General features: G+C 40.6%; 1 protein-coding gene across 1 annotated transcript in view; it reads left to right on the top strand.

Moving 5' to 3' along the window:
- The window catches only part of RYR3 (ryanodine receptor 3), a 734312-nt gene extending 720619 nt beyond the window's left edge, over positions 1-13693 (top strand). The window contains exon 105 of the mRNA XM_040412592.1: positions 12253-13693. Coding sequence (XP_040268526.1) covers positions 12253-12348 — 96 coding nt within the window. The 3' untranslated portion in view covers positions 12349-13693. The remainder of the gene's footprint in view (positions 1-12252) is intronic.
- Positions 13694-14360: the final 667 nt, after the last annotated feature.

Below are 14360 nucleotides of genomic sequence, written 5' to 3'. Positions count from 1 at the left end.
AATGATGAACTTTCTGAGGATGGACTGGAGGGGGCAGACCAGGAGGCAGGCGAGGACAGTCTCTCTGCACAAATGCGAACTGAATACGACCCATCTGTCTTGGACAAAATCCTATGCGCTGTGGAAAATAATGGCACTTTAGTGCAAGAAATGTCAACCCAATTGGGGTCAGTGCAGAGCGATATTTCATTAATAAGAGAAGACCTAGTAAAGATCCGGGACCGAGTTCTTAGTGTGGAAAAAACTGTCGACTTTTTGCAAACGGACATGGATACGTTAAAGTCTAAAACTCTGCTTCTAGCCTCAGAAAATCAAGCACTTCAAAACAAACTAGAGGACTTAGAAAATAGGTCAAGGCGCAACAATGTCCGCATAATTGGTTTCCCAGAAGGAGTGGAAGGCCGACAGCTGGAGGAACAACTTAAAGATGTGATTATGCATAGTTTCGGCAGCGATAATTTCTCTTCTATGTTTCAAATAGAAAGAGCCCACCGAATTCCAGGAGGGAAATTGATTCCGGGGAGACCGCCGCGTGCAGTGTTAATCAAATTACTACTATCCGCGGACAGAGATATGATCCTGAAAAGAGCAAGAGAATGTACACCTATTGAATACCAGGGCACTAATCTGCTCTTCTTTCCTGACTTTGCGCGGCAGACCCAGGAAAAAAGGAAAAGCTTTATAGAGATAAAGAAACGCTTGGCGGCTAAGGAGATTAAATATTCCCTACAGTATCCTGTGAAATTAAGAGTAATTCACAATGGGACTTCTCTTTTTTTTGAGACACCACAACAGGCATCAGACTGGATGGATCAAATAGGCATTTGAAATTGTGTATTACTATGATCGGAGGGATGGAAGGGGGGGGGCCAGGCTGGGGGAGAACGGCCGGTGGTTAGAGGTTCGCTGAGTAGTTCGGGCGGATCAATGGATAGGGGGGGGAGGGGTACCCACCTTGCAGGAATGTTTTTTTTTTCCTTTTTTTTTTTTTTTTTTTTTTTTTTTTTTTTTTTTTTTTCGGTGAGCGATGTCCACTAGAATAGTAGCTTGGAATGTCAGAGGACTTGGGGAAAGAGTTAAAAGGCAAGCGATCATGGATGCATTAAAAAGATATCTTCCAGCAATTATTTGTATAGTAGAAACCCATTTAACTAAAGAAACCTTGTTCCGTCTGACAACGGGATGGCAGTCCCAATCGTATCACTCCACCTTTACTGGCTCCTCTAGGGGTATTTCGGTTCTTATTCATAACTCCATAGATTTCACCCTTATAAAATCCTACATAGATGCTCAGGGTAGATTTATCTTCTTGCATGGTAAGCTGCATGGCGACAGCTATATTCTTGCCTTTTTTTATATACCTCCGCCATTCTCAATGTACCCACTGCTTCAACTAATGTTATTTTTTGAAAAAAGACCAGAATGCCGCTTAATCCTGATGGGGGATTTTAATGCGGTCCTTGACCCTAATAAAGATAGATTTTCAATAGATGCAGGAAGGGGGAGGAATTTCTGTAATTCCCCGCTGTCTCAATTTTGTTTAGAGGTTGGAGTGGTGGATATATGGGAATATCTTGGCGGTGGAAAGAGAGTATATTCTTGTGTCAGCAGGGGGGGTAGAGCAATGTCTAGGATCGATTTAGCACTCACCAATGAGAGCAACTTGAGTAATATCTGCAAGATGCGATACGGAATAAGAACAGTTTCGGACCACTCACCCGTACTGATTGAGGTTTCCAGCGGGGAGAATAAGGATATTAGGGGGCTAGGATTTAAGTTGAATCCATACTGGCTCACTATTATGGACAACCTGCAGTCGATTAAACTATTGATGTCCTCCTTTTGGGAGGTCAATCTTCCCTCCGCCAGTATCAATACAGTATGGGATGCCTCGAAAGCATATTTGAGGGGGGTTTTTATAAGTGAGATTGTCGCAGCAAAGAGAATATTTAGGAAGAAAGAGGAGGAATTGGTTCAGATTGCTGTACTTACAACTGAGAGATATACTAGCCATCCAACTGAACACAACAGGGAAGAGATGCAGAAGGCTAGCTGCTCTCTGGAGAAATATGTAACAGAGAAAGCAAACCACAGGGTATTTTTTAAGGGGCTTAATTACTTCATCGAGTCTGGACGCCCGGGGAAACTTTTAGCTAGAATTATTTCACAACAAGATAAGAAAAAACTATCCATTACTTCGATCCGTAATGCAGAGGGCAAAACCATAACAGATTTAGAGGGAATTGAGAATACTTTTTTACAATACTTTGCCCAGACATATAGATCCTCCCCTGGTCTGTCAGCTGAACTGGCGATGCGTTTCCTGGAGAAAATTTCATTTTCTACTTTAAATGAAGTTCAGAGGGAATATCTCGAGGAGGAGATGTCTCTTATGGAGCTGCAGGAGGCCCTTGGGTCTGTCTCGGGGAACTCCTCGCCAGGAGTGGATGGCCTTCCATATGAGGTCTATCGCAAATATAGTGATGTCATCCTCCCTCAGTTGCTAGAGGTTTTCTCCCAGGCAACACAGGGAGGGAGACTACCACACTCTATGATGGAGGCTCTTATTGTTTTAATTCTAAAAAAGGACAAAGACCCGGCAGAATTGAGCTCCTACAGACCAATATCATTATTAAATACCGATGTTAAGTTACTATCAAAAGTTCTGGCTAGGAGGCTTTCGCGGGTTATGCCCACGATTATTCACTCAGATCAAAATGGCTTTATGCCAAATAGGGGTACTCATCATAATCTGCATAGGCTATTTATGAATATTCAGTCCCCAGGGCGTGGTGCCCGCTCCATCCTGTCGTTGGACGCTACTAAAGCCTTCGACAGGGTGGAGTGGATTTTTCTCTGGGAGGTAATGAAAAGAATGGGCTTTGGCCCAAGATTTATGGCGATGGTCCAGCTACTTTACAATTCCCCAGTTGCCAGGATCAGGATCAATGATTCGACGACAGAGAGTTTCACTTTGGGAAGAGGTACCCGTCAAGGCTGTCCCCTTTCCCCCTTTTTATTTAATATTTATATTGAACCTTTAGCGGCTTTGATAAGACAGGACTCGGAGGTGGTTGGTTTTGGCATAATGGGGCAGCATGACCGCGTATCTCTTTACGCAGATGATATCCTGGTTTTCATCCATCAAACAGATACGACTCTTCCTCGTATAATGGACTTGGTTGGCCACTTCTCCGAGTTATCTGGACTTGAGATCAACTGGGATAAGACCGTCCTTCTTCCTATAGATGAGTTGCGAGGCGAACTTAATAATCAGGTAATGATCTCTGATTCAATAAAGTACCTGGGGATAACAGTTTCTGCTAAACCTCAAGAATATTTACAACTTAACCTAATTCCTTTGTTAGTAAAGTTAAGAGCAAAAATTAAGATATGGCAAAAAATTCTTCTAGCAAGAGCGGATAGAATTTCAATAATAAAAATGGTAGTGCTTCCCCAGGTTCTTTATGTCTTGCGCAACTCGCCTATATGGATTACAGATAAATACTTTAGATTGATAGAGCGGGTGCTCAATGATTTATTATGGGGGAGGAAGCGCGTGAGATTGAAGGCACTCTATTTTTCTATGCCCTACAATCGGGGAGGTCTTAACCTCCCCTATTTTAGGGGCTACTTTGTGGCCTCCCAACTCTGCCTTTTTAATGATTGGGAAAATAGCCCCTTCTGCAGTAAAGTGGTGAAAGATGCAGGTTTTTCCGATTTTTTTACCGTACTGGAATCTGATTATTTGTCAAATTCTATAAGAGGGTTTACACTGTTCTGCAGAATGGCTATAAAGACTTGGTCGGCCATAAGGAGCTGGTGTGGAGTTAAGGCATCGCTTATTTGCACCCCATTATGGCATAACCAAAAACTTCTTAATTTAAAAGACTTAAGTTGCCGCCAGTACTGGAGGACCAAAAATGTGCAATACTTACATCAAGTAGTTAGTGGAGGACAAATTTTGCCCCTTATGGAACTAAGGGCAAATTTAGGCGAGGTGGCTTGGTATGCATATTTCCAACTGAGGTCAGCACTTTCTAATACTTTGAATAGTCACCTTTTTATTATAGATACTTCTGTATTTTTACAGGACTTAATTTGTAAGAAAATTGTCACGAGAATTAAACTATCTCACTGTTACAGACACTTAATGGATAATTTTTTTTTGGATGTTTTCTCTCCGGGACAGAGAGCCTGGTCTTCTCTTCTTTCAGAGGCAGGCCCTCCTAACTGGGAGAATATAGGGGAAAGTTTAAAATTGGTTTCACATAATTTTAACCACACTGTTGTACAATTTAATATTTTGCACAAAATTTATGTAACACCCATATGGTTATATAGAAGAGGACTCAGGGCTTCCTCTGACTGCCCCCGTTGTGGCGAGCCCGAGGCAGATCATCTACATCTGTTCTGGGACTGCCCAATGGTGAGTAGTTATTGGAGCATGGTCCAAAAGAACCTGGCGAGTAAACTTAGAATTGTGGTTCCCTTGTCTCCCAGGATATGGGTCCTGGGAGATTTATCTGAGGTTAACTATCAACCCATAAAAAGCCATTTGTTGACTAAGGTGATGTTCTTAGCTAGGCTCCTGATTTCTAGATCCTGGTTTTGTTCTTCCGCCCCAGACTGTAATAACTGGCTGGGCTTGGTAGAGAAAGTGAAAAGTTACGAGAAGATCCTGTACAAAAAAAGAGGATCCTATTTAAAGTGGAATAGCTTATGGAAAGATTGGGATACGACTAATTAATTATGATCCCTTTTTCTTTTTCTTTTTTTATTTTTTTTTTTTTTTTTTTTTTTTTTTTTTTTTTTTTTTTTTTTTTTTTCCCTGAAAGGGGGGGGGGGGGGGTGGGTTTATGGGGTGAGTTGGGGAAAATTCTAGCTGTCCGGCTTTTCTGTATGTATTATATTGATTAAGAATGTGGAGGTATATTGGAAGCATGGGAGGGTCTCCAGGACTGAAAGAGGGGGGACTTCCCGGTATTAAATAATGGTAAAAAAACTTTTATCCAGGTATAATATCGAGCGGTACATGGGTAGGGGACCGTGGCTCGAGGTCTGGAGGTGCCCGGATATCGGGCGCGGCTCGGGATACGGCTCTTCCCGTCAGACATGGGGCTCGATTGCGGGCAGGGAGGTGACACACGCGGTGGGCGCGCTACTATGTGCTCATTTTAAGAGACAGAGCAGGTATCTGGCTTTGTTTTTTGCTTATATCCTTTTTAATTGCTGAGTGACACTCGGTTCGAGTTCTCTGTCGCATGAAATATCAATGCGAATAAACGCAAAGTATGGTGAACCATGCAACCGATAGCTGACTTAATCATATGGGGATGAGGCAGTAAAATATACGAGTGGGTTTCTACCACTGTGGTAAAAGACTGCTGGACTCCCCTCTCTGGTTTTTGCTTTATCAAATGCCTGCGATTAAAGATCGCTGCAAGCTCGCCTTTAGGCAGCATGTGAGCATAAAGCGATCGGCCACATGAGTGCCAGTCCTTCCGCTCGTACTTGCCCGTGTCTGGGGGAGGGCGTGCGCGAGCGGCGCTCGCTGCCGGGCGGCTGTCTGGATTTCGGGCCCCTATCCCTGTAGCGAATGGAGAACCTGGGCTAAGTGGGTTGCTTTTTCCACTTGCATTATCAAGCCTAGGATGTCGGGTGAGCCCTGTCACCCTCCCCAGTAGGAGACCTCCCTTTGATTTTCAAATACTGACATATTATGGATATCTGCATGAAATTATTGTCAATTATGTTTACAGATCAGAATTGGCGGATCTATGGAATTTATAATATCAAGTATGTAATATGGATTTAAATTTTTGTATTATAACAATAAAATATTTATAAAAAAAAAAAAAAAAAGACTGATTTTTCTAAGGTTTTATGGACTGATGAAATGAGAGTGAGTCTTGGTGGGCCCGTGGCTGGATTGGTAAAGGGCAGAGAGCTCCAGTCCGACTCAGACGCCAGCAAGGTGGAGGTGGAGTACTGGTTTGGGCTGGTATCATCAAAGATGAGCTTGTGGGGCCTTTTCGGGTTGAGGATGGAGTCAAGCTCAACTCCCAGTCCTACTGCCAGTTTCTGGAAGACACCTTCTTCAAGCAGTGGTACCGGAAGAAGTCTGCATCCTTCAAGAAAAACATGATTTTCATGCAGGACAATGCTCCATCACACGCGTCCAAGTACTCCACAGCGTGGCTGGCAAGAAAGGGTATAAAAGAAGAAAATCTAATGACATGGCCTCCTTGTTCACCTGATCTGAACCACATTGAGAACCTGTGGTCCATCATCAGTACACCTCTCTGAACAGTGTCTGGGAGGCTGTGGTTGCTGCTGCACGCAATGTTGATGGTGAACAGATCAAAACACTGACAGAATCCATGGATGGCAGGCTTTTGAGTGTCCTTGCAAAGAAAGGTGGCTATATTGGTCACTGATTTGTTTTTGTTTTGTTTTTGAATGTCAGAAATGTATATTTGTGAATGTTGAGATGTTATATTGGTTTCACTGGTAAAAATAAATAATTGAAATGGGTATATATTTGTTTTTTGTTAAGTTGCCTAATAATTATGCACAGTAATAGTCACCTGCACACACAGATATCCCCCTAAAATAGCTAAAACTAAAAACAAACTAAAAACTACTTCCAAAAATATTCAGCTTTGATATTAATGAGTTTTTTGGATTCATTGAGAACATGGTTGTTGTTCAATAATAAAATTAATCCTCAAAAATACAACTTGCCTAATAATTCTGCACTCCTTGTACAGGCCTCTTTCACACGAGTGTGACAAATTAGATCCGGATGCATTCAGGGAAACTTGCACCATTTTGCAAGCGAGTTCAGTCAGTTTTGTCTGCAATTGCGTTCAGTTGTTCAGCTTTTTCTGCGCGGGTGAGAGTGCGTTTTGATGCGTTTTCACCTTCCTGCCCAGGCCATTTTTTGCAAATCTGACATGTGTCACTTTATGTGGTAATAGCTTTGGAACACTTTTACTTATCCAAGCCATTCTGAGAATGTTTTCTCGTGACACATTATACTTCATGACAGTCATAAATTTGAGTCAATATATTTCACCTTTATTTGTGAAAAAATCCCAAATTTACCAAAAGAAATTAAAAATTCTCAAATTTTTAAATTTCAATTTCTCTACTTTTATATATAATATCATATAATAGTTATTACTTTACATGTCCCATATGTCTACTTCATGTTTGGATCATTTTGAAAATGACATTCTATTTTTTGGGGACGTTAGAAGGCTTAGAAGTTTGAAAGCAAATCTTGAAATTTTTCAGAAAATTTCCAAAATCAACTTTTTAAGGACCATTTCAGGTCTGAAGTCACTTTGTGAGGCTTACATAATAGAAACCACCCACAATTGACCCCATTTTAGAGACTACACCCCTCAAGATATACAAAACTGATTTTACTAACTTTGTTAACCCTTTAGGTGTTCCAAAAGAATTAATGGAATATGGAGATGAAATTTCTGAATTTCACTTTTTGGGCAGATTTTACATTTTAATCCATTTTATCCAGTAGCAAAGCAAGGGTTAACAGCCAAATAAAACTCAATATTTATTACCCTGATTCTGCGGTTTACAGAAACACCCCACATGTGATCGTAAATTGCTGTACGGGCACACGGCAGGGCGAAGTAGGAAAGGAACGCCATATGGTTTTTGAAAGGCAGATTTAACTGAACTCTTTTTTTAGATGCCATGTCCCATTTGAAGCCCCCGTGATGCACCCCTACAGTAGAAACTCAAAAAAGTAACCACATTTTGGAAACTACGGGATAAGGTGCCAGTTTTATTGGTACTATTTTGGGGTACATATGATTTTTAATTGCTCTATATAAAAAAATTTGTGAGGCAAGGTAAAAAAATTTTTTTTATGTTTAGGCAGCGTTTTTATTTTTAACAACATTCATCTGACTGGTTAGATCATGTGCTATTTTTATAGAGCAGGTTGTTACGGACGCAATGATATCAAATATGACTTGTGCAGCTCCTTTGTACCTGATGAAGGGGAGTGATTCCCCGAAACGCGTTGTATTGCTGCAATAAAAGATTCCTTCTTGACCCTGGTGACTGGTAGACGGTAATTCGCGCCGTGGGACGTGTTTTGCTTTCTTACATGTTATCAAATATGTCTACTTTCTATGATGTTTGTTTCAGTTTTACATAAAAAAGCATTTTTCAAAACAAAAATTCGGTTTTTGTATCTATTTTCTGAACGCTTTATTTTTTTTTAGTTTTCTGCCTATTGTCTTGTGCAGGGGCTCGTTTTTTTGCAGGAAGAGTTGACGTTTTTATTGGTACCATTTTTGGGTACAGATGATTTTTTGATCATTCATTATAACACTTTATGGGGCAAGGGGACCAAAAAATTGGTTGTTTTGGCGCAGTTTTTACTTATTTATTTTTACAGCGTTTACCTGAGGGGTTAGGTCATGTGACTTTTTATATAGCAGATCGTTACGGACGTGGCAATACCTAATATGTCTACATTTTCTTAATTATTTAAGTGTTACACAATAATAGCATTTTTTTAAAGCAAAAAATAATCATATTTTAGTGTCTCCATTGTCTGAGAGCCATAGCTTTTTTATTTTTTGACCGATTCTCTTAGGTAGGGTCTAATTTTTTGCGGAATGAGGTGACTGTCTGATTGGTACTATTTTGGGGGGCATACGAATTTTTGATCACTTGCTGTTGCAATTTATGTGATGTAATGTGACAAAAATGCCTTTTTCTTTTTACGGTGTTTATCTGAGGGGTTAGGTCTTAATATTTTTATAGAGCTGATTGTTACGGACATGGCGATACCTAATATGTGTATTTTTTTATGTATTTCACTTTAGCACAATAATAGCAGTTTTGAAACAAAAAAAATATATTTTAGTGTCTCCATGTTCTGAGAGCTATATTTTTTTTATTTTTTTGGGCGATTATCTTAGGCAGGGGCTCATTTTTTGCGGAATGAGGTTTTATGAATACCATTTTGTGGGACATACGCCTGTTTGATCCCTTGGTGTTGCACTTTTTGTGATGTAAGGTCACAAAAATGGCTTTTTTTACACCTTTTTTTTTAATGGTGTTCATCGGACAGGGTGGATCATGTGATATATTTATAAAGCCAGTTATTACAGACACGGCGATACCTAATATGTGTGTGTGGGGGGGTCTGTTTTTTATTATAAAATAAGGGAAAAGGGGCATTTTTTAAAAAAAAATTTACTTTATTAATTTTATAACACTTTTTCTAAAACTTTTTATTTTCTTTACTTTATTACTGATGTTCACTTTTGGGGGTCTGATCCCCTCTGCAATGCATTACAATACATCTGTATTGTAATGCATTGCCTGTTGGTGTATGACACTGAGTCATACACTAACAGGTTGCCTAGGAGACCAATGATTCCTCAATGCCTTACAACTACTGGGTGTCCAAGCTGAACACGTGGCACAAACTGACGCTCTAAGCCTTGGAGGTGCTGGCCTGCGCTGCCGCCAGCATTTTGTCTGAGCGGGTATTTAGTGCTGCTGATGGCATTATAACTGATAAGTGTATCTGCCTGTCAACTGAAAATGTTGACAGGTTGAATCTTATAAAAATGAACAAGGCCTGGATTGACCATGACTTCTCGACTCCACCAGAGGAAAGCTGATCAACATAAAGGCACTCTAAATGTGCTGTTTATAATGTACTGAATACACTGCATTCCCATGCACCCCTTTCACCACAAACAAGGGTATATGGTTGAATCTTTCTTTTCTCATCCTCCTCCTCCTCTCTCCATCAAATCAACATACTTATTTGTCGCATATAATGCCCTAGCATATATGCCCTTCGCATATAATGTTTTACAGGGTCAGCTCACAAGCAGGCCCTCACATACAGTTGAAAGAGAAAGTATGTGAACCCTTTGGAATTATATGGATTTCTGCACAAATTGGTCATAAAATGTGATCTGATCTTCATCTAAGTCACAACAATAGACAATCACATTCTGCTTAAACTAATAACACACAAAGAATTAAATGTTACCATGTTTTTATTGAACACACCATGTAAACATTCACAGTGCAGGTGGAAAAAGTATGTGAACCTGGATCTCCTCGGCACCCATAGAAGGCAGGTCCTGATGCCCAGCAAGACATTGGGCAGCCTCTGCACGGCATCGGGCTGCCTTCTGACACATCGAGTTCCCGATGCGCTCACTCACCCGACACAAACCCCTTCTATGTCGCGGTCAGCGGCATAGAAGGGGTTAATCCGCCGGCATTGGCTTTTACAGAGATGCCGGCGGATACAGCATGGGCCTGGTTACTAGGGACTGCCGGGCCCCTGCAGTGATCGCGCACGCACCACTCTGATGCCCGTGCGATCACCATGACGTACTACTACGTCAAATTGCGGGAACGCAGTGGTTTCCAAGACGTAATAGGGGTTAAACGCGAGTGATAAAAAACTGAAGGTTTACAAAAAACATCTCTTAGCAACCATCAGTGAAAAACAAATGGCATCCACACTTGCTTCCGGATGACATGCGTTTTTCACTGAAGCCCTATTCACTTCTATGGGGCCAGGGCTGTGTGAAAAATGCAGAATATAGAACATGCTGTGTTTTTCACGCAATGCGTGAAAAAAAAAACGCTCATGTACACAGACCCATGGAAATGAATGGGTCTGGATTCAGTGCGGGTGCTATGCGTTCACGTCACGCATTGCACCTGCGCAGAAAACTTGCTTGTGTGAAAGGGGACTAACAGTCAGGAATAGCTGCTAACTGGCAAATAGTACCGCTATTTTACCAGAGAAGTGGCCTTGATTGGTCTGAGACATTGTATGTTGAGTCTAGTTTCAACTTACAATGGGTTCAGAAAAGACCATTGCATATTCAAAATATTGTATCCTGAGGCCATTGTATCTTGAAGGGATCACTGCACTTGTAAAATAGGAATTGCATGCTCTTCAAACATATTATACCAATGTCCATCATCAACTTTTGAAGCTTCTCCAGACTTCTTACTCTTGCCTCAGATAAGTGTGTTGGGCTAATGTGATGAGGTGGCAGCCCTGAAATTACAACTCAAAGCTTTTGTCCCATCATTTCACAGACAATAAGACCACAGAGATTTCACATTTGTATATAACAGCATCCATAAAACAAGGCATCCTGATTTGTATTAACATGCATGTAAGAGTAGCAGTAGAGTTGACTTGTATCAGTCTAACACTTGGGCATTCACTTACTAAAAAGGTTTCATGTAAAATGAATGTGTGAGGATTTCTTAAAAATAACAATACCAGAAATGATGGTGACTTACCCGAGCAGACAGGAGGTTCTTGTATGAAGATTATTCTATGCATTTACTCCACAAGTAATAAGAAATAAGTTCCAAATCATGATGAGTTGTTTTTCATACATCTCTCCCAAGACTTCTGGAAAGTAAAACCTATCCCTTCTGAAAATCATCACAAAATGGTGCAATGACATGTCCCACCTGCATAGAACCAGAACTTCACTTCTGCCATTTTCTAGCATATACACTTGATGCATGAATTATTCTTAATTTACCAGTGTAGAATAGCGGATGAGAACATAAGATAAGATGAGATAGTGGGAGATTTACTAAGACTGGCGTTTCCTTTGGCAGTCTTAGTTAAAGGTGCATTGAAGTAAGATGCAACAGATATACTAAAAGCCCCCAAACACATCAGTGTGTTGCTTAGCCAACAGCCTAATGTGTCAGGGGAGCTCCCAACGCTCCCTCAACAGATGATGTGGAGAGAGAAGAAGGATCGGGTGAAGTGAATATTTTTGCCCATTCCTTTTGGTGTATGGCAGCAGCTGTCTCCCCTCTCCCCATTGAATACACATGAGCGTATAACTGAAGACAGAGCTGTTGGCTAAAGAATCTTTCCGCCAACAGGTATTGAATGTGTATGGCTGCCTTAAGAGGCATAGGCCTCAATATATTTGTCACATCTTCTGTCTTTCTATACACTAAAAACTGAAATCTACACCAGCTAGGAGCTGCTAAGCGGCACCCTTTTCTAAAAAGAAAAGTTGCAAATTATGGCGCAAATACGGCATGCATCATAATTTGCAACTTTTTATTCCACAATAGTGGCGTAAAAACATTGGTAAATCTCCAACATGCCCATATTGTGCAGCAGAGAACATAAAGTTCACAATCCTGTATGAGATTTCTGTTTGTTTATGTCTTCTGTAGGAATCTTATGTCTGGAAGATGTATCAAGAGAGGTGTTGGGACTTCTTCCCAGCTGGTGACTGTTTCCGCAAGCAATATGAAGACCTGCTTGGATAAAAGCCTGGCATTAACCCATGAGCCAGATTCACTGGGCATGTACCGAACCTGGAACAAAAATCACCCAGTGGGACACATTTACTTGAAGACCAGCTCTGCCCAACCAAGACCTCAATCTATTCATTTGGATTCATGTCATTTCCTTAAAACCAATGACTCATACAACAAACACAGGTCTATAGCAAATGTGCAATGATATACCAGATATCTAGAACTAAAAGGTAATAACCACCACAGTACATCAATAAACGCTCAATCAGCCATAGTGCATTTGTTGAGTTACTAAAAAATGTAATGAAAATAAAAGTCAATGTTATATAGAATCTAGCAGATAGCACTTACATTCAAAAAGTTTACAACTCAACCAACGGTATTCAGCCTGATTGCAACCATCCCAGCATCTCTTGATTTTCACACTAATGGGCAAACATTTTTTTACTGAAATGCCACACATCTGGCTGCCCGAGAATAAAAGGGCTAACTGATACACATCTAGTGCACAATGATTATCTTCACAGCAACTGCTCGGTTCTCTCTGCAGCAGTGAAATTCAGAGCTTGACCCCACACAACCTGACAGACGCATTCGTTCTGTAGAATGGGACATTGTGTCTGGAGAAGCATGCAGTTTTAATTCGTTTTTTGGGGGGGATTTTTTCAACTTTGATATTGAGGCTTTTGATTATGTCACAAATCTGATGCTAGTCACAGACGCCAAGTCAGTTTGCTGCGCTGTGTTTCGGGGAATGTTTGTGTTCTGGAGCCTGAAAGAATTAAACTGGACATAAACAGGTTGAAACCATCTTAGCCTTTGGTGATACAGGTGAGCTTCTGGGTACATCTGGTGCTCAGAGCTTTACGTTTACTTTTGTAAGATAGTCTAGTCTATGAAAGGTAAAAGTATTTAGCTTTATTTTGTGAAACTTCAGGCAGTTGAAGGTAAAGTTAGTAGGGGAAAAGTTAATTCTTAACACTTTTTCGACCCTGAACTTAATCGATGAAGTGCCTTAACCGTCTGTAGACGTAGCTATGCAAGATATTCTTTCCATGCTAGGATTAGATCAAAAGTTGTGCTGTTCTTTGTTTTACTGTACGAAATGAGAAACTGCATTCAGTTGCTATTTAGTTTTTCTTTCAATGACAGTTTGCTGTTATTTGAAGAAACTGGAATGTATCTTAAATTATATTCTCTTAAATAGAAATCTTATGCCAAATTCAAAGCACTGCTTTCTGGTCATTGGTAAGTGCTGTAGTGAAGCTGCTAACTTTATGCATTTTTCTTCAAATTCAATAAAGTGCCCATCGCAATAAATAAATGATAAACCGGCTGAACTGTTTGTCTTACTGTGCAGACGCACGATTCTCCATGCCGAAATATCAAGGGGAAACACACCAAATAACATTTCCACTACCTGTATATTTGATAGAGAGCATTGGATCGTACATGACCTTGATTTGTGAACACAGGCTGTGGTTACAACATTCAGTGATTTTTAGTGTCAGGCACAGGTGGCATACACTAGGACAGTGGTGGCGAACCTATGGCACAGGTGCCAGAGGTAGCACTCTCTGTGGGTACCCGCACCCTGGAAAAAGTCTATGGTGTACCAATATGCCTTAGACTTTTCCTGCTATTCATCAGCGCAGGGCGCACTATGAACGGCACATTGAATGTAGGCAGGCTATTATAGCTAAATGATAATGTACATGGAATATATACTATATTGGACTGTAGTATTCAGGTTAAATTGCTGGGTTGGCACTTTGCAATATATATGTGGGTTTTGGGTTGCAGTTTGGGCACTCTGTCTGTAAACGGTTCGCCACCACTGCACTAGGGTTTTGGTTGCCTATAATGACAGATACAGTATTCACCTCTTATTGCCATCGACTAGATTTCTTTTGTGATACAAATGTCTATCAGACACCAAAGGAAGGCAGACTTAAACTTCAACTTGATGTTTTGCTTTTTGTTGTTGTTTTTTTTTAGTTGTCAGGTCCAGTAATTGTTGG

The sequence above is a fragment of the Bufo bufo genome, chromosome 11 (genome assembly GCF_905171765.1).
Source record: "Bufo bufo chromosome 11, aBufBuf1.1, whole genome shotgun sequence".
Taxonomy (NCBI): Eukaryota; Metazoa; Chordata; class Amphibia; order Anura; family Bufonidae; genus Bufo; species Bufo bufo.
Note: the sequence above shows the minus strand (reverse complement) of the source record. Positions and strands in the feature narration are given on the sequence as shown.